The sequence below is a fragment of the Oryzias latipes genome, chromosome 16 (genome assembly GCF_053564925.1).
Source record: "Oryzias latipes strain Hd-rR chromosome 16, Olatipes_Hd-rR_3.1".
Lineage (NCBI taxonomy): Eukaryota > Metazoa > Chordata > Actinopteri > Beloniformes > Adrianichthyidae > Oryzias > Oryzias latipes.
The window spans coordinates 12,304,266-12,326,085 of NC_136252.1; the positions used below are offsets into that span (position 1 = coordinate 12,304,266).

The 21,820-nt window shown below is 44.7% G+C and overlaps 2 protein-coding genes across 5 annotated transcripts; one reads left to right on the forward strand and one right to left on the reverse strand.

The window, feature by feature from the left end:
* Positions 1–623: 623 nt before the first annotated feature.
* LOC101172271 (aldehyde dehydrogenase 2 family member) lies at positions 624–14,968 on the reverse strand. Its single transcript, XM_023963887.2, has 13 exons — positions 14,732–14,968; positions 13,694–13,798; positions 13,352–13,492; positions 11,695–11,774; positions 10,848–10,959; positions 7,465–7,593; positions 5,534–5,647; positions 5,307–5,409; positions 4,538–4,722; positions 4,295–4,459; positions 2,911–3,068; positions 2,073–2,187; positions 624–949 (listed from the first exon to the last, which is right to left on the reverse strand). The coding sequence occupies exons 1-13, from the start codon at positions 14,852–14,854 to the stop codon at positions 917–919; spliced, it is 1,563 nt and encodes a 520-aa protein (XP_023819655.1). The 5' UTR covers positions 14,855–14,968; the 3' UTR covers positions 624–916.
* A 1,213-nt stretch (positions 14,969–16,181) lies between these two features.
* Positions 16,182–21,498, forward strand: pomgnt2 (protein O-linked mannose N-acetylglucosaminyltransferase 2 (beta 1,4-)). 4 transcript variants are annotated; one of them, XM_020709984.3, is made up of 4 exons: positions 16,277–16,487; positions 17,483–17,586; positions 17,704–17,847; positions 18,680–21,498. In XM_020709984.3, exon 4 carries the CDS (start codon positions 18,761–18,763, stop codon positions 20,567–20,569), a length of 1,809 nt encoding a protein of 602 aa, XP_020565643.1. In that variant the 5' UTR covers positions 16,277–16,487; positions 17,483–17,586; positions 17,704–17,847; positions 18,680–18,760; the 3' UTR covers positions 20,570–21,498. The 4 variants fall into 4 exon arrangements, with proteins under 4 accessions (XP_011483248.1, XP_004077699.1, XP_020565643.1 ...); XM_011484946.4 differs by lacking the exon at positions 17,483–17,586 and having other exon boundaries at positions 16,182–16,487; XM_078933425.1 differs by lacking the exons at positions 17,483–17,586; positions 17,704–17,847 and adding an exon at positions 16,564–16,639 and having other exon boundaries at positions 16,355–16,487.
* The last annotated feature ends 322 nt before the right edge of the window (positions 21,499–21,820 follow it).

A 21,820-nucleotide genomic window follows, 5' to 3' on the forward strand; every position in this document is an offset into this window, starting at 1 on the left:
TAAAGTGAATCAGTGAAAGCTGGTTCGCTGTGGCAAACCCTGAAGGGACAGGCCCACAGATGAACTTTGGTTCCCTTCCATCTCCAGGTAACCACGATTCCAGACGAAGTAAACTTGGCTTTTGCTTCTGAGAAATTATTTTGGGGTTTTAACCCTTCTTGCTATCTTAGATGACCCCACCCTTACATTGACGTCCCTACCATGATAAAGTTGGAAAGATTTTGTGTAATCCATGGACACCAGTGAGGTTCATAAATCATTGAAGAAAAAGTTTTAACGCACTGTTTAGAGGGTCTAGATGACCCAACTTCCGAATGTTAAAATGCCTAGGATAGCACAAGGGTTACAGTGAGGATGCATGAGCTCAGAGGGAATTTACCTAATATGCCTGCAAAATTTAGATAACTAGAAGCACACATGGTCTGTAAATATTTCTCTGTTGAAAGGACTTGCTGGTCTTCACTTGAACTTGAGGACAAAGACTTGAGACTTACTTGTGACTTTGTCCCACCTCTAAAGCTGCCTCCACAGGTATTGTTGCAACTAAACTGTCACACTTCAACCATAACTTTACCTCATATCCAACTTCCTCTCATGAAACCAAAGCAGAGAGGACAACAGCAGAGTTGTATTTGCCTTTATTTAAGGAAATTACCAAATAAAACTGTACGGTTACAATTGTAGCTTAATGTTTCACAACAAACAATGATCTTTGCAGGAATCCACTCAACATAATGCATTTCAAAGCATAGCAACTGTTGGCGTGATCGTCTTCCTCTACGTTAGCTACATTAGCTTCTTCCAGTTCAGGAAAAGATCTCCAGGATTGGATTCAACGTGAGATGATTAGAATCATCCAGAAAGATTCAGGATCATACAAGTCACATCCTTTTGTTTCCCATCAACAGCTTCCAACCTAAGAATTCTTCTGGGGTATCTTGATGGTCACCTAAAAGAAAGCACAGGTTTGTGGAGTTTTTTCACCAATCAGTAGGTCTTACAACTGAAAGCTTGTTTATTTTCCAATTTCTGAAGGACTAGAATGTTGTTGTTTTTTTGTTATTGAAAGGTTTAGTATTTATATTATGAATCTAGACTTGTTTCTTCTATTACAGAGGAGAATATAAGTATTTGCCGATGACCCCAAGAACACCATCCCAACTGTCAAACATGGTGGTGGAAACATTATGGTTTGGCCAAACCATCCTGAGGGAGAACCTCTTTCCCTCCACCAGGAGGCTTAAAATGGGTGGTGGATGGGTCTTCCAACAGGATAATGACACAAAACATTCAGCCAAGACAACCAAGAAGAACAGCTGAAGAACAAGCAGATCGAGGTCATGGAGTGGTCCAGCCAGATCTCAGCCCTTTAGAAAACCTATGGAGAGAGCTGAAGCTCAGGGTTGCTAAGCAACAGCCAAGAGTCATTTGGGAAGAAGAGTGAAGCAGAATTCCTCCCGATCAACTACAAGAAATGTCTAAACTCTGTGCGGCTGATAGAGGTTTAGCCACAAAGTACTAGAGTCCTTCCGGCAAGAGGGTTCAACTACTTATTTCCCCTCAATGAAATGCAAATATGTTGCTGATGGTTCACCTCTCGACATAACCCCTCAGAGGTTACCGCATCGAATCAGCTTTCACCAATTCACACTCGTGGTTTGGCCGAGATTTTACGCAAATAAACACGTCGAAAAGATTTATAGAAGTTCTTTAAAGCCCGTTTCTTGATTTTCTCTCTCTCACTGTTCAAATGAACCCTCCATTAAGACGATGCACATCAAATACTTATTTCCTCCACTGTCATCTTCAGGCTTTGAGGCAGAAGGACGAAACTGAACTGCAGAGCAGACATGAAGTAAAAACCCTTAAAATACAGTAGAATCCTTGGAGGACCGCTTCGTCTGAGAACTGAGTTCTGTTTCATCCAAGAATGGAGCCAGGTAATGCAAACACTTAATGATGCTAAGGAAAAGCAATTCTGATGGAGTGGGATTAACTTGATGTGAGGAGTTTGGTGCGTTTTATCGTGTGATCAGGTCGGATGGTGCTTCATGTATGCAGCGAGTGAATACCGTTTTGACTTCAGTGTAGTTTTCCAGGCCGTACTGCCCGAGCTCTCTGCCAACTCCAGAAGCTTTGTAACCTCCGAATGGGGCCTGAGCTCCAAACACATCATAGCAGTTGATCCTGCAGGTAAACAGACTCATCACCACATTATTCACCTGAGACCGGAACGAACCGCCGGCCAACCGTCACGCCACCCCAATGAGCAGCCCTCAGTTTCTATTCACCATCAACCACATTCCTCTGACACAAGTTTGTTCTCCAATTCCAATGGAACAAACAGAAAACCTTTTTTTTTTTTTTTTTTTAATCTTTTTACAAAAGATGGCAAATGAAAAACAAAACAATCCACATATAAAGTATTTGCTAAATAATAAAAATAAAATAAAAGACCCAGCAGATAAGACAAAATACCAAATGAAGGTAAGAGGAAAAAACTATTTCATCTTTAGATTTTCAAATAATAAAGTCTGTCTGCAGGTTTATATTTAATATAGCCTAAAAATGTTTCAGTCATCACTTCAAGTTTTAGGGAAACAAACTTTAAACAGTATTGTGTTAAAAAAATATACAGGTGTTTCAAAGTAAGACGTGATTTTTGTTGCAGTTTCTTTGTTTTGTTTGCCATGACAGAGATGGTTTGAGTGTTTTTTTTTATGAAGTTTTGGTAGAATTAACGTGAACAAAAGCAGATAAGATCCGCCTTTGCCTTTTCGCTTTGGAGTTTCAAAAACTTTGTACCTTTTTACTGCTGATGAGCCTGCGGAGCGAGTCATCTTTAGTGTTCTTTCAACTACAATATACAATTCTACAACTTTCACTTCAGATCCTTTAGTGGTTACTAACCAGACGGTGCCGGCGCGAAGTCCACTAGACACGTAGTTGGCTTTGTCGATGTCTTTTGTGAAGACGGCAGCTGCGAGGCCATACTTGCTGTCATTGGCTCTCGTTAGAACCTCTTCCAAAGTTTTAAACTTGAAAATCTGCATCACTGGACCAAAAATCTAAAAGACGTGTGATAAAAAGAAATCAAATGTAAGCACTGGTCCTGGGGTTTCTCAAGTTCTCTGTACCCCTTTAGAGTACTCTGGACCACTGACAGGACTCTGGTCACACCATCTGATCCCCCTTTCCCGAAAAAGGGGACCACCAACAAGATCGGATAGTCCAGAGTCAATGACCCCAACCACTACGCCATGTCCCAAAGGCGTCTCACCCAAACCAGCCCCATGACATCCAGAGACTGAGGCTGATCCTCCACTGGCTGTAAGGTTGTTTTTTCTCCCTCTTTCCACTTTGTCCCCAATAGAACATTCCTTGTTTTAGTTTGGGAGGCAGACAGAAAGTCTGCCCTCACAGGTGAATTCATGCAGGGGAAAAATGCACACATTTGTAGAGGGCACGCAGGGGGTCTGAACAAAATATCAAAGTAGAGAAAAGTTTTTTTTCCTGCAGGCGACAGGTCGTAGCAAACACCTCTAAGTAAGAGGAAAGTAGGTGAGACACCGGCACGGCATAATCACCATCATCAGCTGCAGAACAAGCAGGCCAGTAGCTCGGGAATACCGGGGGTGGAGACAATGGCTTTCATGCCATCTGGTTGGTCACTTAACCCGTTAGACCAGGGGTGGGCAATTCCAGGCCTCAGGGCCGGTGTGTCTGCATGATTTCCATATAGTCTTGCCCTACTCATGGCTGATTACCTGGTTCAGGTGTGTCCAGCCAATCAGAACATGCCAGAGCAGAGTATGTCGGAAAACATGCAGGAACGAGGCCCTCAGTGCCCACTTCTGCGTTGGACTGCACTCAGGAAGACCCCTGTAGCCTTTTCCCACCCCCACCCCCACCCCCCACCACTTCCCACGCTTACATCCAACAACCACGGACCAACATATTCTAAATCTATTCTTGTCAGCATATTGTACTTTAGTTTAACTGTTATGTTTTTATATTTTTTGCTCTGTACTTGACTGGCCTGAGACCGGAGAACCTATGAAGAAGTGATCAGGATCGAGCTGCACTATGACATCATCAATGAATGCAGCTCCATTGGATCATTTTAGCCTCTTTGTGTTGCACCTCGAGACAACATTGGCTGCGAACTGGTGCTTCAAAAAAAAACCGAGTTGAGATGTTAACAGTTACTGAAATGAATGAGGATCTTAGTCAGAAAAACAATCTTCCTAATAGAAACATGTGAAGCTGTTTTCCCATAATGGAAATAGCACACCTCCTCTCTGGCAATGGTCATGTTATCCTGAACATCTCCAAATACTGTGGGCTGGATGAAGTATCCTCTGTCTGCTGCCACGCCGCCTCCACACATCAACTTGGCTCCTTCTCTTTTCCCACTGCTGATGTAGCCCAGGATCTTGTTGAACTGCTCCTGATCGACCTGAAGCGTTCCAAAAGTTTAAGGTCAGGAATTCTCACGTCAAAGCGGATTTTAGCCTGACGCTGTGGTGTGGGTTACCTGAGGGCCCTGCTCAGTCTTCATGTCAAAGGGGTCTCCCACCACTCTTCTTTTAGCACGCTCAACGCTGCGCTCCACAAACTCATCATAGATGTCTGCTTGGACGTACGTGCGAGAGCCAGCACAGCAGCACTGGCCCTGGTTGAAGAACAGAGCAAAGTGGGACTGCTCCACAGCATCTTCCACTGCGGGAAGACCAAAAGACACTTCAGATAACAAATCTGAGAAAGAAGCCTTCAGTGTTTCAGAGGTCACCTTCTAAATACGCCGCTCACTACAAGGTCGGCATGCTGGGAAAAAGCTACAGACACTGTGAAGCCATACACAGTTTGTTTCACCTCACAGGTTTACAGGACAGGTGGGGAATTCTATTGACGGCATTTTACGTTTTCCACACCAAAGTCTCACTGTGTTCAGTGGGTCCGACTTCCTGGAGCCAAAACCGGAATTTTCGCAAAGAAAAACTGTTTTTTTTAAAGCAGCATCATCGTCAACATTCTGTGTAAGAAGCCGATTTATTCACTGAGTCACTGATGTCATGCTCCGGTGCACGTATTTACTTCTGATAGCAACATAATAAAGAGCAGCTAAGATCAGATCTGATTTAAAGATTTCTGTGAAAGAGCAGATCTAGATTTCTTCAAAATGCCTGTTTTCAATCTAAAAAGTTCATTTCTTCCTCTTGTTTTCTCACAATAACAGCAAAAAAGCCGGAAAGGCATACAGACAGGACATGGTAGAAAAAAGAAAGGAGCCTGAGGATACACACTGTTGGCATCTGACAAAACGATGTTTGGACTCTTTCCTCCGAGCTCCAGGGTAACTCGCTTCAGGTTACTGCTTCCTGAAGCTTGTTGGATGAGGTGACCCACCTGAGGACAGACGAGCACAGGTCGTGTCCCCACCCGAGTATCACTTTAACGGCTTAGACGGCAAACTTGAAGGACTCCGGTTGAATTTGTTCATTTAGAAACAACGGTATGGAAGGAAAATTACTTCTGTTGATCCAGTGAAGGCCACTTTATCTACATCCATGTGCCTGGCAATGGCAGCACCGGCTGTTGGTCCCATTCCCGGCAGGATATTTACAACACCTTCAGGGAAACCCACCTGTGAACAGAACCGGACTCTCACAGACACAAACCTGAATGAGCAAATAAATAAAAGCCAAAACTTTTAAATTATTATTTTATTGTTATCAATAGTTTTAATCTTTACTCTTCTGATGTACATTGAAGAAGAAAAACATTTATGATTTGAATAAAGTCAATTTCTTAATATAAAGTTCCAGCTGTAAATAAATTACAATCACTAGAAACAAACATAGCTTTGATCAGTAGTGTCTTTAGTTCAAATAAAAAAAAACATTTCTGTAACGTTATAAAACCTGACACAAGACGACACTTTTAGTTGTTAATAGAGTTTTGTTTTGTCGAGAGAGAATACTCATCAACTAAAATAAAGGGAATAACTTTTGTTTTTAAATAAAGGAATTAATTAATTTTCCAGAGAAATGTTTGGCTAGTAGAAATCTAATTTGGCTGGTAGGCTTTGGATGTTCCCGCAAGGCCTGCACAATTAATCGCAAATTTATCGTTATCGCGATTTCAAGCTGTGCAATATCCACATCGCAAAAGTCAGCGAAAATCACAATAAATGGTAAACCTTAAATGTGCTAAAACAATCTTATGGCAACTTTAACTGTTTAATGAATCGAATAAATCCCTTTATGCATTTGACCAATCAGATGGAGCTCTTTACATTGTTGACCAATCAGATGGAGCTCTTACGTTAGATGTTGCCCTCCTAATTAGACGAGGGTCATTTGGAGAATAATTTAAGGTATTTTGACTCGTATTTAAATTAAACATTTGCAGGGAAATGGAAATGTTTTTGTTGTTTTTGCCATTTGTTCATGTTTCGCAAGTTATATCGTCATCGCAATATCGATCACTAATATCGCATATCGCGATTTTTCCTCATATCGTGCAGCCCTATTCCCGGCCATCACCGTTCTGTCATCACTGAGACGTCAGTCTCTTATAAACTCTGGGCCGGCTGCCAAAGGTTTAGAATAAACGCCTGGGCTTCTATTGGAAGATATAGGAATGTCACAAATCTTTCAGATTTTCCTCATGCAGACAGGCAGACATGGGATTTGCCTTTTGTACAGCGCGAATGAGGAAGTGATTTGAATGTGTGTTTCCTGGAGTGTACTTGATCACATTGAAAGCATCTGGATCTAAACAGTCTGGCTGCATGGCTCCAATATCGCTCTGCATTTCTGTCACACCGCTAATGTTAGGTTGGGGTTGTGAGGGCTGTAAGCTAGCGGTGTAAAAGAGATTAGGATATCAGTGCAACCAACAGTCCCACCCACAACTCTACAGAAACTATGTTCTAGAAGACGACACAGGTTTTTAGAGTTTGGGAACGCTTCGCCAACAGATCAGAACATGATCAAAGTGGGACTTTAAAGATTATCCAGTAAAATCTTCACCTAAAAAGGTAAAACCAATTTTGTCCAAGTGATTGTTTTTTCAAACAATCATTTTGAACAAACATCAAGAATAAATCAGCATATTTTTTTTTATTTTTGTTACATTTGTCCTCATCTGTTGAGTGTGGCATTTTCTGGGGGGAGAACAGTTTTGTCCACATGCAGACAGAGGCAGCAGAGGGACAGCGTCCACTCAGAAGACAAGTCACCACGGAAAAAAGGGAGGATCTAAAGGAAAATGTTGACTTCATCTCGGTGCATCTTTGACCAGGTCTAATGCAAATCACATGAACACCCCCCCCCCACCCACACCCAATAATCCCAGCCTTGTGTTTGGAGTGTCATGGGGTCTGAAGGGTCTTATGAATTTATGATGAAAGAACACGCGTCTTTGGGTCTGAGGTTTTCCGGACACAGTCAAACATACCTCCTTAATGAGACTGGCCACGTAGAGCGCGGTCAGCGGCGTCTGCTCTGCGACCTTCATAACCACCGTGTTCCCAGTGGCGAGGGCAGGACCCAGCTTCCAGGCTTGCATCAGCAAAGGGAAGTTCCACTGCAGTAGACAGAAAGGTTTTTATCTAGCCACAGGGGTTGCAAGCCAGTTGCCTCTGTGCTGGTCCCAAGCCCGGATAAATAGAGAGGGTTGCGTCAGGAAGGGCATCCGGCGTAAAAATTGCCAAAATAACCATGCGAATCATCCACAACACTTTAGACATACCGGATCGGTCGAGGCCCGGGTTAACAACGACCGCCACCGATGCTGTTAACCTACAGGGTGTCGGTGGAAATTTGACTACTGTTGGTGGAAGAAAGAGGGGAGGCAGAAGGGTCCGTGGCCAGAGAGAGAAGGGAAAAGGCAGGAACATAGGTTTGAGAATAGGGACTCTTAACGTTGGCACAATGACAGGGAAAGGCAGAGAGCTGGCAGACATGATGGAGAGAAGGAAGGTAGATGTACTGTGTGTGCAGGAGACAAGGTGGAAGGGCAGCAAGGCACGTAGTATTGGAGGAGGATACAAACTGTTCTATCATGGTGTTGATAGGAAGAGAAACGGGGTAGGAGTGATTCTGAAGGGGGAGTTTGTAAAAAGTGTTCTAGAGGTGAAAAGAGTCTCAGACAGGATGATGAGCCTAAAGTTAGAAATTGAAGGGGTGATGGTGAATGTAGTCAGTGGGTATGCGCCACAGGTTGGCTGTGAGTTAGAAGTGAAGGAGAGATTCTGGAGTGAGTTGGATGAAGTCATAGAGAGTTTTCCCAGAGGAGAGAGAGTTGTTATTGGAGCAGACTTTAATGGGCATGTTGGTGAGGGCAATAGAGGTGATGAGGAGGTGATGGGCAGGTTTGGTGTGAAGGAAAGGAATCTGGAGGGACAGATGGTGGTGGACTTTGCAAAGAGGATGGAAATGGCTGTAGTCAACACTTACTTCCAGAAGAGAGAGGAACATAGAGTGACATACAGAAGTGGAGGTAGGAGTACTCAGGTGGACTACATCCTATGTAGACGAGGTCATTTGAGAGAGGTTAATGACTGCAAAGTGGTGGTAGGAGAGAGTGTAGCCAGACAGCACCGCATGGTGGTGTGTAAGATGACTCTGGAGGTCAGGAAGAAGAAGAGAGGGAAAACAGAAAAGAAGACCAAGTGGTGGAAGCTACAGAATGAAGAAACTTGTGAGGAATTTAGGCAGAAGTTGAGACAGGTCCTGGGTGGTCAGGATGAGCTTCCAGAGGACTGGGAAACTACAGCAGAAATTATCAGGGAAACAGGTAGGAAGGTGCTAGGTGTGTCATTTGGAAAGAGGAAAGACGGTAAAGACACTTGGTGGTGGAATGAGGAAGTACAGGAATGCGTCCAGAGGAAGAGGTTGGCTAAAAGGAAGTGGGATGTAGAAAGGACTGAGGAAGGTAGGCAGGAGTACAAGGAAGCGCAGCGTAGAGTGAAGAGAGAGGTGGCAAAGGCCAAACAGAAGGCTTACGATGAGCTATATGACAGGTTAGACACAAAGGAAGGAGAGAAGGACTTGTACAGGCTAGCCAGACAGAGAGACAGAGATGGGAAGGACGTGCAACAGATAAGGGCGATTAAGGACAGAGATGGAAAGGTGCTAACAACCCAGGAGAGTGTACAGAAAAGATGGAAGGAGTATTTTGAGGAGCTGATGAACGTGGAAAATGACAGGGAAAGAAGGGAGGAAGATGTGGTTGTTGTGGAGCAGGAAGTAGCAGAGATTGGAAAGGATGAGGTTAGGAAGGCTCTGAAAAGGATGAAGAGCGGAAAGGCCGTTGGTCCTTATGACGTACCTGTGGAGGTATGGAAGTGCTTAGGAGAGACAGCAGTGGAATTTCTAACAAGGTTGTTCAATAGGATTTTAGAGAGTGAGAAGATGCCTGAGGAATGGAGGAGAAGCGTCCTGGTCCCGATCTTTAAGAACAAGGGTGACATGCAGAACTGCAGCAACTATAGAGGAATAAAGTTGATGAGCCACACAATGAAGCTGTGGGAAAGAGTAGTGGAAGCCAGGCTTAGGAAGAAGGTGGAGATCTGTGAGCAGCAGTATGGTTTCATGGCCCGTAAGAGCACCACTGATGCCATTTTTGCTTTGAGAATGTTGATGGAAAAGTACAGAGATGGTCAGAAGGAGCTGCATTGTGTGTTCGTAGATTTAGAGAAGGCGTATGACAGGGTGCCGAGGGAGGAGCTGTGGTACTGTATGAGGTCGTCTGGAGTGGCAGAGAAGTATGTCAGAGTAGTTCAGGACATGTATGAGAGAAGTATGACGGTGGTGAGATGTGCTGTAGGTCAGACAGAGGAGTTCAAGGTGGAGGTGGGACTACACCAAGGATCAGCTTTGAGTCCTTTTTTGTTTGCTATGCTGATGGACAGGCTGACAGACGAGGTAAGACAGGAATCTCCCTGGACAATGATGTTTGCGGATGACATCGTAATTTGCAGTGAGAGTAGAGAGCAGATGGAGGAACAGCTAGAGAGGTGGAGGTTTGCTCTGGAAAGAAGAGGTATGAAGGTCAGTCGTAGTAAGACAGAATACATGTGTCTGAACGAGAGGGAGAGAGGGATCAAGGTAGAAGCGTTAGGTTACAGGGGGCTGAGGTGAAGAAGGTGCAGGAGTTTAAGTACTTGGGGTCAACAGTTCAGTGTGATGGGGATTGTGGAAAAGAGGTGAAGAGGCGAGTGCAGGCAGGTTGGAGCGGGTGGAGGAAAGTGTCAGGAGTGATGTGTGACAGAAAAGTGCCAGCAAGACTCAAAGGAAAGGTGTACAAGACAGTGGTGAGACCAGCTCTGCTCTATGGGTTAGAGACGGTAGCAGTGAGACAGAGACAAGAGGCTGAGATGGAGGTAGCGGAGATGAAGATGTTGAGGTTCTCCTTAGGAGTGACCAGGTTAGACAGGATAAGGAAAGAGTACATCAGAGGGACGGCTCACGTTGCCTGTGTTAGCGACAAAGTCAGAGAAGCCAGACTGAGATGGTTTGGACATGTTCAGAGGAGGGATAGTGGATATATTGGTAGAAGGATTTTGGAGATGGAGCTGCCTGGCCGGAGGGCAAGAGGACGGCCAAAGAGGAGATATATGGATGTCTTAACAGAGGACATGAAGTTGGCTAATGTTAGGGTAGAAGATGTCCATGATAGAGTGAGGTGGAAAACGATGATTCGCTGTGGCGACCCCTGATGGGAAAAGCCGAAAGAGAAAGAAGAAGAGACAGAAAGGTTTTTATAAAACTGCTCCAGTGACTGACACCCTCCCCCCACCCACCCCCGTGCATGCATAAACAATTCGATGCACCTACTGGAATGATCTGTCCACAGACCCCCACGGGTTCATGTCTGGTGTAGCAGAAATAATCTCCATCGATGGGGATGGTCTTCCCTTCCCACTTATCAGCCCAGCCTGCATAGTACCTAAACACCACAAACCAAACATGACCATTTGGAGGAAAGAGAAAGAAAAAACTCTTAACTGAAAACCTTTTTCTTGCATCACAATACGAACCCCAGAAAAACAGTGACACAACTTTAATCAGGACAGACACAAAAAGCTAAACACAACAGGCTGTTCTGAACTGTCCTGATCTGCTGAACATCTGAGGATGGAACCACCATTTGACATTAGTTCAGAAGAACGCCATTAGCAGCAGTGGTTGCTGACATCCAAACATGTAACTGGTGATATGTTTTATGGAATAAAGTACAGGTTTGTGCACTTCTCGGGACATCAATACTCTGAAAGGTGAAGTATGTTTCTGGATTCCAGCCTATTGCTTTGGCTGTTTTAGTCCTTTTCCGCTTCCCACAGACATGAATGTGGAGGTGCTCTGCTTTCCTCAGGCGGGTGGATCTGGGTTCCATGTCTAAGTGTTGCTTGCTTTTCTGTGTACGGGTTGCTGGGGTCAGCTGATCCCCCTGCACTGACCGTGGAACAGTCGTGGTTCAGTAAAAAGCCCCTGTTTGATCTGTAAACAAGAGCTGATTGCTGTGTAGATTCTGCACACGTGTAGATTTTGCGCACGTGCAGCGGCAGTCTGCACACGTGGATTTAGACTGTTCCTGTAGTCCTGGGACTTCAGTTTTCAGGTACAGGTCTTTTCTATCTCCAATTGAGAGTCATTTCAAAAGGCCGTAGTCTGTGACGCTCACCTGAGACATTTAACCACATTAGGCAAGTCCACAGAATAAGCCACTGCATAGGGTTTGCCATTGTCCAGAGTCTCCAGTTCCTGTGACAACATTGACATGTCAGAAGCTTATTATTCAAATGTATGCACGGCTTACAGAGAAAGGCATCAAAACGAGTACAGCAAGAGTGATTGTGACTCTAAAAACCCCACATGTCAGCTGAGCCTCAGTTTCAGACCCTACGGTGTCTCACAGGGGTCAATTTGAAAAGAAACTGGTTTGAACTGAAACTTGCTCATTAAAGGCCTTGTACATACCTCCATTATTCTGTCAGGTTGTCCCTGTGTTGTTTTTTTTTTAAACATGAAATTTTTCAGAGCTGTCCTTTCCTGCCTCCACCTTCATTACACTGCAGCTGACAAAACTCTGTTGCTGCTGCATTTCCGGTTGTTTTGATTAAATTCTGATAGAAGGTTTGGTTCTCATCCATGTATTGAAGTGTCCTTGGGCAAGACACAGAACCCCACATTGCTCCTGGTGGTCATAGGTTGGTGGCATGTATGGCAGAGGAGGTGCCATCAGTGTGTGAATGGGACTGAGACTGGGACACGCTTTGGCCTTCATAAAGTCAGAAAAGTACTAGAACAGTACACACCATGTCATTTCCAACACCTGTGGAAGGTTTTTGTGCAGAAAAGATCCAGTAAGGAAACAGAAGAAGAAGAAAGCTGCATTTAACAGACAAGACCAGGAGGACAAACTACTGTCAATATACATTTAGAGTTACAGGTGAGGGAGGGAGGGAGGGAGGGAGGGAGGGAGGGAGGGAAGGGTTATATGGCTCCTTTTTACCTTCCTTAAAGGCCCAAAGCCCTTTACAGTCACACTCCCGTTCACACACCGATGGCATTCTGCACTGGCGCCTGCCAATAACCACCAGAGGCAATGTGGTGTTCAGTGTCTCTCCCAAGGACACAGATATAAGGGGGGGACAGGGCGGGGACCAAACTTGTGAGAAATCCAATCAGAGGTCGCCCGCTCTACCACAGCGTCTCTTCACCATGTGCAGCGTTGCTCCTCGGTTTAGATGACATCCGTCGGTGAATTGGGTTTCTCTGCGGGCTCCGTATAAATTAAGCTGGGAGTCATAAAAGCTGCTAAACATGCTAAATCATAAAGTCAGTGATGTCATAATTACTGGTTTCCATTTGAGCTCTTTAGTCATGGTAGCGCCAACTCTGATGGGTTTCATTTCTGTGGGATTTCCAGATTTGTTGTAGATGACGTCTCTCACAGTGAACATGCAGCTAAGATGCAAATGTCAGACCCCCCCCCCCCCCCCCCCACGGTTCCTAAGGTGGAGAACTTCAATCACGCAGGGATCAAACACTTATTAGCCTCGCTGTACCTGACCAGGGTTCATGACCACAGCAGCTCATGCTTTTTCTGGCGTCACCGTCAAACCAGAGCAGAACTTGGTGATCGACCACATGGTCAGTCCTCAGAACCACATTAAAAAGTTCCCTCTAATAAAGTGATGCTTCAACATGAATGAAGCGGAAACATCTGGTTCCAGTTTTTCCGTTTCACGCCACATCTGCATGTCTTCATGTTCATTAGGTGAATATGATTACAGGAGTCTCTGATGCTGCAAACAAACAGACTTCCTGTTACTTACAGCTAGGTAGGCTGCATCCCTCTCTATGGCATCAGCTAATCGGTTGAGCAGAAGGCCACGATGAGAGGCATCCATGCGTCGCCATGGCGATCCCAGTCTGAAGGCGTCAGATGCTGCCTTCACTGCCTTGTTTACATCAGACTGGTTAAAAAAATAAAAAATAAATAAAGGTTGATTTTGCATTATTTATGTAGAATCAAGAAAAGAATTATATTTTTGGAACTTTCCCATATCAACTAATTGAGTCTTGTGCTAAATTTCTGCTAATGCAACGACCTTCATCAGACTTACTCTTTGACACAGACATCCCATCTCTCATGTCTCAACGTTGTGTTTCTTTACCTCATCCGCCTCGGCAACCTGGCAGATCACCTCTCCGGTCGCTGGATTGATGGTTGGAAAGGTTTTCCCGCTTTCTGCGTCCTGCCACCGGTTGTTTATGAAGAGCTGAAAGATGACAGATGTCTCATTACCCATCAGCCTTTCTGCAGAAGCAGTTCTTTTAGTTCAACTACAGGCCTTTGTCTCAATCCTTCAAAACTCCATTTGAGCAACTTAAACGACACTTTAGCACAAGTTAACACAGTTTACTGTATCAGAAGGAGAAAAAAAAGCATCTGCAGTACTGAACTGCCAGTGAGGACGGGATGTGGGGTGAATAGAATTATGATTTTAACAAAAACAAACACGTTGTTGTGACTGACCTTTTGCTTTGAAATGACTTTAAATACAAAAAAGGAAAAATATCAACTCTGAAAAACAGACAACTAATAAGACGGATGGACGGATGGGTCAAATGATAATGATAAAACTGCAGAGGTTTTAATGTCAGACAATAGCATCCTGGAACAGAAAATATCAGAAGAATGTGACCCAAAGATGGTTCTATGTGTTCTTTCTGTGTAAGAACGAGTGCAGGGCTGCAGACTGAAGGGCAGATTTATGTTTGCTGCCCCCACACCCCTTTTGTGGCATAATGCTACCCCAGATTAAAGTCCAAGGACCCCTGACTTCACCTAAACTGGGTGAAAACAGGGCTTGCTGAGTGATCACGTGCGCGTTCACGATCAGACACGCCACCTGGTTTGGAGCCAAAGGCTGCAGATCAGCTGCTCTTATAAAGGGAGCAACAAGTGAGCAGCAGAACTCACTTCCTGTTTGGGACTCCAGGGGGGAGGGGCCACTCAATCCAGGTCAGTCCAGGCAATGTGTTTGCTACATAAAACGTCTCGAGCAAATATGTCACGTGCACACACCCCCTCCCCACCCCCTCCTGCACCGGAGAAAGTTCCCGGGGATCTAAACGCTGATTGTAACACACTTTTTTTCAAAGCACAACAAGAATGTAACCTGCAGCCGAGCGGGTTCACGGCCGTTTACCTTGTTGTAGTGGACCTCTGGTTGAGTGTTCGGAACCGGGATTGGAGCTGCGGAGAAGCGACACGCCAACACCCGGCTCAGCGGGGTCACAGCCCGAAAGACGGCGGAGCGCAGTCCGAGCATGACGGCGGCAGGTCCTGGGGTCTCAACAAGAAAAATAAACTTCAGGCAAACTTGCACATGCGCAGGAGACGTTTGCTTCTCCAGCTTTATATGCGCCAGACTAGCTCTGCTGCCCCCTGCTGGTGGATCAAATCCTCCCATTCGTAATAATGTTAATAATAATAATAAATCACCCTGTACATAACCTTATGCTACTATGTTTCCCTGGTAAATTTCACAGGTCAAAGGAGAAAACCAGGAGCCATTTTAGAGAAAAAAGTAAAATGGATCTCTAGGAAGAATGTAACTCGACTGATTAGTTTTCATCTGTGAGTTGAATCAACAACGATTTTTACGGAATTAGAAATGAATCTGAGTAGATCCACAGACGTGTTGGAGACAGTGTGATACAGTAAATGCAAATCATTCTCATATTTTCTGGAGCTGTTCGCAAATGGGATCATTTTGGCATTCCATCCATTGTGTTTTAACAAATGTTCTGTGCTACACAATCCCCTTCACTAGTGTTACATCTGGGTAAAACAGTCATTGCTCAAGATCAGTATTTGGTGAAAATATTGCTAATTGCAGCAAGGAAAGCAATAACCAGAAGATGGCTTAAGCCAGAACCACCAGGCCTCACAGACTGGACTGTGGAGGAGATCTACATCATGGAGAAGATGACTTTTGTTTAAGATTGAGAGAAGGAAATTTTATCTGTATATAAAAACTCTCTGGTCATTGTTTGACCTGTTTACATTTATGGACCGGCAGCTGTCATGTCTTATGTTTCTACTTTTTTTTTTCTTCCTCCTCACTTGTTTTTTTTTTTTTTTTTACACTTTTTTTCTTTGTTTGTAACTTATTTTGTTTGATGTCATGTACAGTTGTGTTATATCTTGTTTAAAAAAATGAAAAATAAAACTTAAGTTAAAATATATATATATCTGAGTGACATTTAACTCTATGTGCCCAAAAATTGTGTATCACAACATATTTACTGCTCAGATTTTAATTGTACAAAAGAAAGTGAAACCATGAGGCCTTTAATGATTAAAACGTTTTTTTTTTCATGCTTGTGGTTGGTTGTTCACCTTAAGCGTTTTTATTTCTTGCTTTTTTATATTAACTTAAACACTGAGTTAAATTTCCCTTTGGTCTTCAAAAACTCAAAAAGAAACTTGTGGTTTGTTTTTCTTGCCAGATTTGTCTGTGGGAGGACGATTTAGGTCTTTGAGCCCACTGACAAATCAGTTTGTTCATAAAGCGGGGTAGAGGTTTGTTGGGGTGAAATATTCATCAACCATCAGCTGTAAGGGGGAGGGAGAGACTCACCGAAGCTGGAGTCAGACTGGAACCCACTGTCCTGCACACACACCCCTCACCAGGAGAGGGCAGCAGTGCGCCACTCTGCTGTTTTACAACCGCTACAGACCTTAAAATGATCTAAATGCTAAATAAGAGGAAGAAGAAGATTTTGTTGTAAAAACCCCGTTAACGGAGCGTTCTCCTCTGAAAATCCGTTCATCCGCCGGTTCCCCGTTGGACGGAGGCCATGATCGCTGGTTCTTCTGCGGGATGAGGACCCGCTGGTGCTGCTGAACCCCGTCACGCCTCTAAAGACCATGGATGGACGTCGTTCGTGAGATTTAAGGTGAGTTTGAATGAGACAGTGTCTGTGTTTTCAGTTCATTAGCCGCGCGCGGGTGGTTTTGTGACCGTGACGTCAGGACTGCAGGCCGTCGCTGCACAGCATGAAGAGGCCCGCTCTTCAACCCGCGAGTCTCCAAAGGAGAACCGTGACAGGTGAGACCACAGACTGTAAATGAACGGGACTGAGTGACACCCCCCCCCCCCCCCTTGCGTTCCAAACAGGAAGTAGAGAAATAAACAGCTGTTACTCAGTCATTCAATTGGTCAGATGAACCATTCTGGCTCTGATACCTTTTCTTAACATCTTGATAATCCTCTTTTTTCTTTCTCTTAATTACGAGTTATTCAAATAATGAACTGTTCAATCAGATGCCTCAGTGAAATCATGTGGTGCCCGCTGGCCCCCACCTCTAACCTTGGAATGGTTTGATTGACAGATTCTCCTGAGCCTGCTTTCAGTGGAAGGGGTGGGGCTGTCCAACAACCTTAGTCCTGATTAGTGAGAATGGTTGCCATAGAAACCTTTATTCAGTCCTACTCTGGCCAATCCCTGCCTTCTGGCTCCGACATGTTGAAGTCCAAATCGCGGTAAAATGGTGACTGAATTGGCTTCATTTGGTTGGAGCAGGAGGTAAGCCACCTTCCATGGGTGATGTGACACTCGCTCAGTCCAGTTCTTTATACAGTCAATGGGTGAGATGGAACGGTCTAGCTGATGAGCAACGCTGCTAAAACTGGTGACTCTGTGGAGACAGACGATGCCGCAGAGTCATGTGACACCACTAAGATAGATGACGCTGCAGAAATAGGTGATGCTGCTGACACGCCTGAGTCTAGAGACTGGTGACTGCGCAGATGAAAGGTGATGCCTTGCAGACAGGTGGTGCCCCGGACATAGGCGACGCCACAAAGACAGCCTGAGTTTTGGAAAAAAGGTGACGCCTCAGAGACGGGTGGCGCCTACGACATACCTGACTGTCCAGCTGCTTGTTGCAGATTTCTAATCAGCCAATCACATGGCAGCAACTCGGTGCATTCATGTAGACATGGTCCAGACGATCTACTGCGGTTCAAAGTGGGCATCAGAACCAGGAAGAAAGGTGATTGAAGTGACTTTGAACGTGGTTGGTTGTTGGTGCAAGACGGGCAAGTCTGAGGATTTCAGAACCTGCTGATCTACTGGGATTTTCACCCACAACCATCTCTGGGGTTTACAGAGAATGGTCCGGAAAAGAGACAAAACCCAGGAGCTGCAGTTCTGTGGGCAGAAATACCTTGTTGCTGCCAGAGCTCAGAGGAAAAAAGCCAGACTGGATCCAGTTGATAAAAAGACCTCCAACCTGCTTCAGCAGCAGGTGCAGGTAGGATGTTAAAAAAAAGTTTAAACAAATGAACGTTTACCTTAGTGTCTTGATTTATCTCTGTCAGACAAGGTTCAGAATTATGTAATTATAATGACCCAACAAGAATCGTAACATCTGATTTATATTGTAATAGCATTTCGTTACTCTGACATGTAATAAAATGAAATACATATATCCTTGTGGTGGATAGAGTGGATGAGCAACACCACTACCCCGGGTACAGGTTCTGGGGAACCCAAAGGTGCTTCAACAAAAAAGACGCGCAGATTGTTTTCTAAAATGAGGCCAAGGCGTGGTACCAGTTTAAAATATGTTACTAAAGCTAAAACGAATAAAACAAAAACACAGTCACACTTGGGAGGAGGTCCTTTGATGGGGTTGACCGTGACTGAGTTGACACTGACGGGGTTGACGCTGATGTTGTCCTAGGATAGCGATATAAATAGTGGAGGATGGAAATAGTGCAGCTAGCGAGGTAGTTTTTGGCTGTTGCCACGTCTCCATAATCTCCAAAACACACTTGAGATGATTCCACTGTGGGATCTGCTGCCTATGCCAGCTACTGTTAGGCGACTGGATTGACTTTACTTGGTTGGAGCTGGAAGTAAGACATTTCCTATGGGTGATGTCACACTCCATCAGTTCTTCTATCAATGGGTCCACCTGGACAGGTTGCCAGTCCGTTCCAGGGCCACCTGAAAGTGACCCTGTAACGTGCAGTCCTCTCACTCTTGTATAAATTTGTCGATTTATAATATGGTCGTTTTTTTTCCCTTACAATTCTATATTGCTGTAATCTGTCTTGCTTGCCGTCTGTGATCTTCTGTAGGTCGGCTGATGTCTGGCGGTCGGTCCTGCCAAAGTTGGATGACAGTTTCAGTTGAAGGGTGGCTTCTCCGCAGCAGCAGGGATGAGAGCCTCCGCCGCCGCCTGCAGAATGAACTTGGGAACTCTCTTAAATGGATTGTTGGTCTCGGTTATTGCAGCACTGCTTTGGAAGTGCTCCAAGCTGAGTGAGCAGGCCTTCCTGTTGGAGGAGGAGCTGCATATGGCTCAGCGGTCCCAGGAGGTCTCACAAGCCCGCATTGACTACCACGTGGCCCTGCAGGCTCTTCAGGAACAGGGCACTCGCATGGTCTGCACCGGCAAAATGCACACCGACCGCATCTGCCGCTTCGATTACCTCTGCTACAGCTCCGAGGCCGAAGAATTTGTCTTCTTTCAGTCCAACCTCTCTGTCATGTTACCAAATCTTGGATCTAGGCGTTTTCAACCAGCCCTGCTAGACCTGTCTTCAGTGGAGGATCACAACACCCAATACTTTAACTTTTTAGAGCTACCAGTGGCAGCGTTGAAGTTTATGCCCAAGCCTGTGTTTGTTCCAGACGCCACACTTATCCTGAACAGGTTCAATCCTGATAACCTCATGCACATATTCCACGATGACCTTCTGCCAGCCTTCTACACCATGAAGCAGTATTCTGACTTGGATGGAGAGGCGCGCCTTGTTTTCATGGAGGGTTGGGGGGAAGGCCCTTACTTTGACCTATACAGACTTCTTAGTAGCAAGCAACCCCTGCTTAAAGAACATTTAAGGAACTTTGGAAAACTAATGTGTTTCACTAAATCCTATGTTGGTTTATCCAAAATGACTACCTGGTACCAGTATGGCTTTGTTCAGCCACAAGGTCCCAAAGCCAACGTTCTGGTTTCTGGAAATGAGGTCAGACAGTTTGCCTCGTCCTTAATGAAGAAAATGAACATTACAGCAGTGAAGATTGGAGGAAATGACAAAGGAAGAGTCGAGCATGAGAACAAGGGAGAGGCGAGTGATCAATACGTCGTCATCTTTAGCCGTTCAACGACTAGGTTAATCCTGAATGAAGCTGAGGTGGTCATGGCCATAGTCCAGGAGTTACAGATGAGGGTGGTCACAGTTTCCCTAGAGGAACAATCTTTTCCCAGCATCGTCCAGGTGATCAGCGGTGCCTCCATGCTTGTCAGTATGCATGGAGCTCAGCTCATTACCTCACTGTTCCTTCCCAGAGGTGCTGTTGTTGTTGAATTGTTCCCATTTGCTGTCAACCCTGAGCATTACACCCCATATAAAACCCTGGCGTCCCTTCCCGGCATGGACCTTCACTACATTTCCTGGAGGAATACTAAAGAAGAAAACACTGTCACCTATCCAGACAGACCCTGGGAGCAAGGAGGAATAGTTCACCTGGAAAAAGAGGATCAGAGGCGAATTTTGAAAAGCAAGGAAGTCCCGCGACACTTGTGCTGCCGGAACCCAGAGTGGCTCTTCCGCATCTACCAAGACACTTTGGTGGACATACCTTCTTTCATCGAGCTTCTCAAAGAGGCTTCGAAGACCAAGCTAAGCCTGAGAAAAGACAAAGCGTCCAGTACGGTCCACCCTGGTCGCGTCAGAGAAGCCCAGTGTCAAACTTCAGTTCAAACGACCAAGGAAGCCAAGCTCTCCGTCTCCTGGCAGATCCCATGGAATCTAAAATACCTGAAGGTTAGAGACGTGAAGTACGAAGTGTGGATCCAGGAGCAAGGAGAGAACACGTACATGCCGTACATTCTCCCTCAGCAGAACTATACTTTCTCTGAGAACATTAAACCCTTCACCACCTACCTGGTGTGGGTTAGGTGCATTTTTAACAAGAACCTCCTTGGCCCTTTTGCAGATGTTCTCACTTGCAAGACTTAGCACCAACAAATGTCTTTGTTATCACTGTCGGTTTATTCATTTGTTTTGTACTCTTACTTTTGGTACAACATTCAGAATGGAACGGAGCGTTTTTAGACCAACACTTTCCAAGTTATGTTTAGCCACTAGTTTGATTGATTTGAGCTTAAATGGTTAGCCCACTTCAGACTTTTGGCCCGGTATTGTTGGACCTGCTTTAAACAGACAAAGGTAAAGGTTTCCAAGAAGAAATTAAACACAAGGATAATTTTGATGAACATTGAACATTATTTTGATGAAATTAAAAACAAGGACAGCTGTAAATTACCGAAGAAGTTCACGTCATGAATCGGGTTCTGAATCAACTTTAGACAGTTCAAATATTTTCATGTTTCTGTCTTTTATTGCAATAACACGTCATCATGCAGTTTCCTCTTTTCTGCACGAGTATTACAGCCAGTGTCTGAATGTTTTCATCAGTGATTTGGGGTTTTCTCTACGTGTGTGAACACGTTTGTGTTTCAGAGAAGCTTTTTAAATTTTGCTTGAGGACAGTTGAAATGTGAAGATGTGCTTTTGCTGCTGATCGCTGACATTTAAGATACAAAGCAGATTGAGACTTAAAAAAAAGCACTTTACAAAAGGGCATAAATGATGTAACTATCTCTTATCACCATTGTTAGTTTGTAAAAGTAGAAAACCTTCAGAGTTTTTACTGATACTTTGTATGTGGGAGTGATGCATGCTTTCCTTCATTTCTCACTGCTGTTGATGATGTCACATCAGGATCTACGGCCAGAGCCTTTGGAAGCTCATTCCTGACTTGTCTTTCATCGACTACCACTGGATAAAAGACTTTTTTATGTCATCTGTTATGTCAGTTGAATTATAACATCTAATAATACGATGTATTAAAGTAAATGAGGGAAAATAAAAGTGTTTAACATGAATGTATGCATGAATAAGTTTGTTTACCTTTGCTGCACTACGGTGGCGCAGTGGTTGCCTCACAGCAAGAAGTCCAGGCTGGGGGAACTGGAACAGAACATCAATGTCCTTTCTGTGTGGAGTTAGCATGTTCTCTCCGTGCATACGTGGGTTTTCTCCGGGCCCCCCGGCATCCTCCCACCCTCCCAAAACATACTTCATAGGTTATTTGGTGACTCTAAATTGTCCATAGGTGTGAATGTGAGAGTGTGTGGGTGTGTGATATGTGTGACCCTGCGACAGACTGGCGACCTGTCCAGGATGTCCCCCCGCCCTCACGATCAC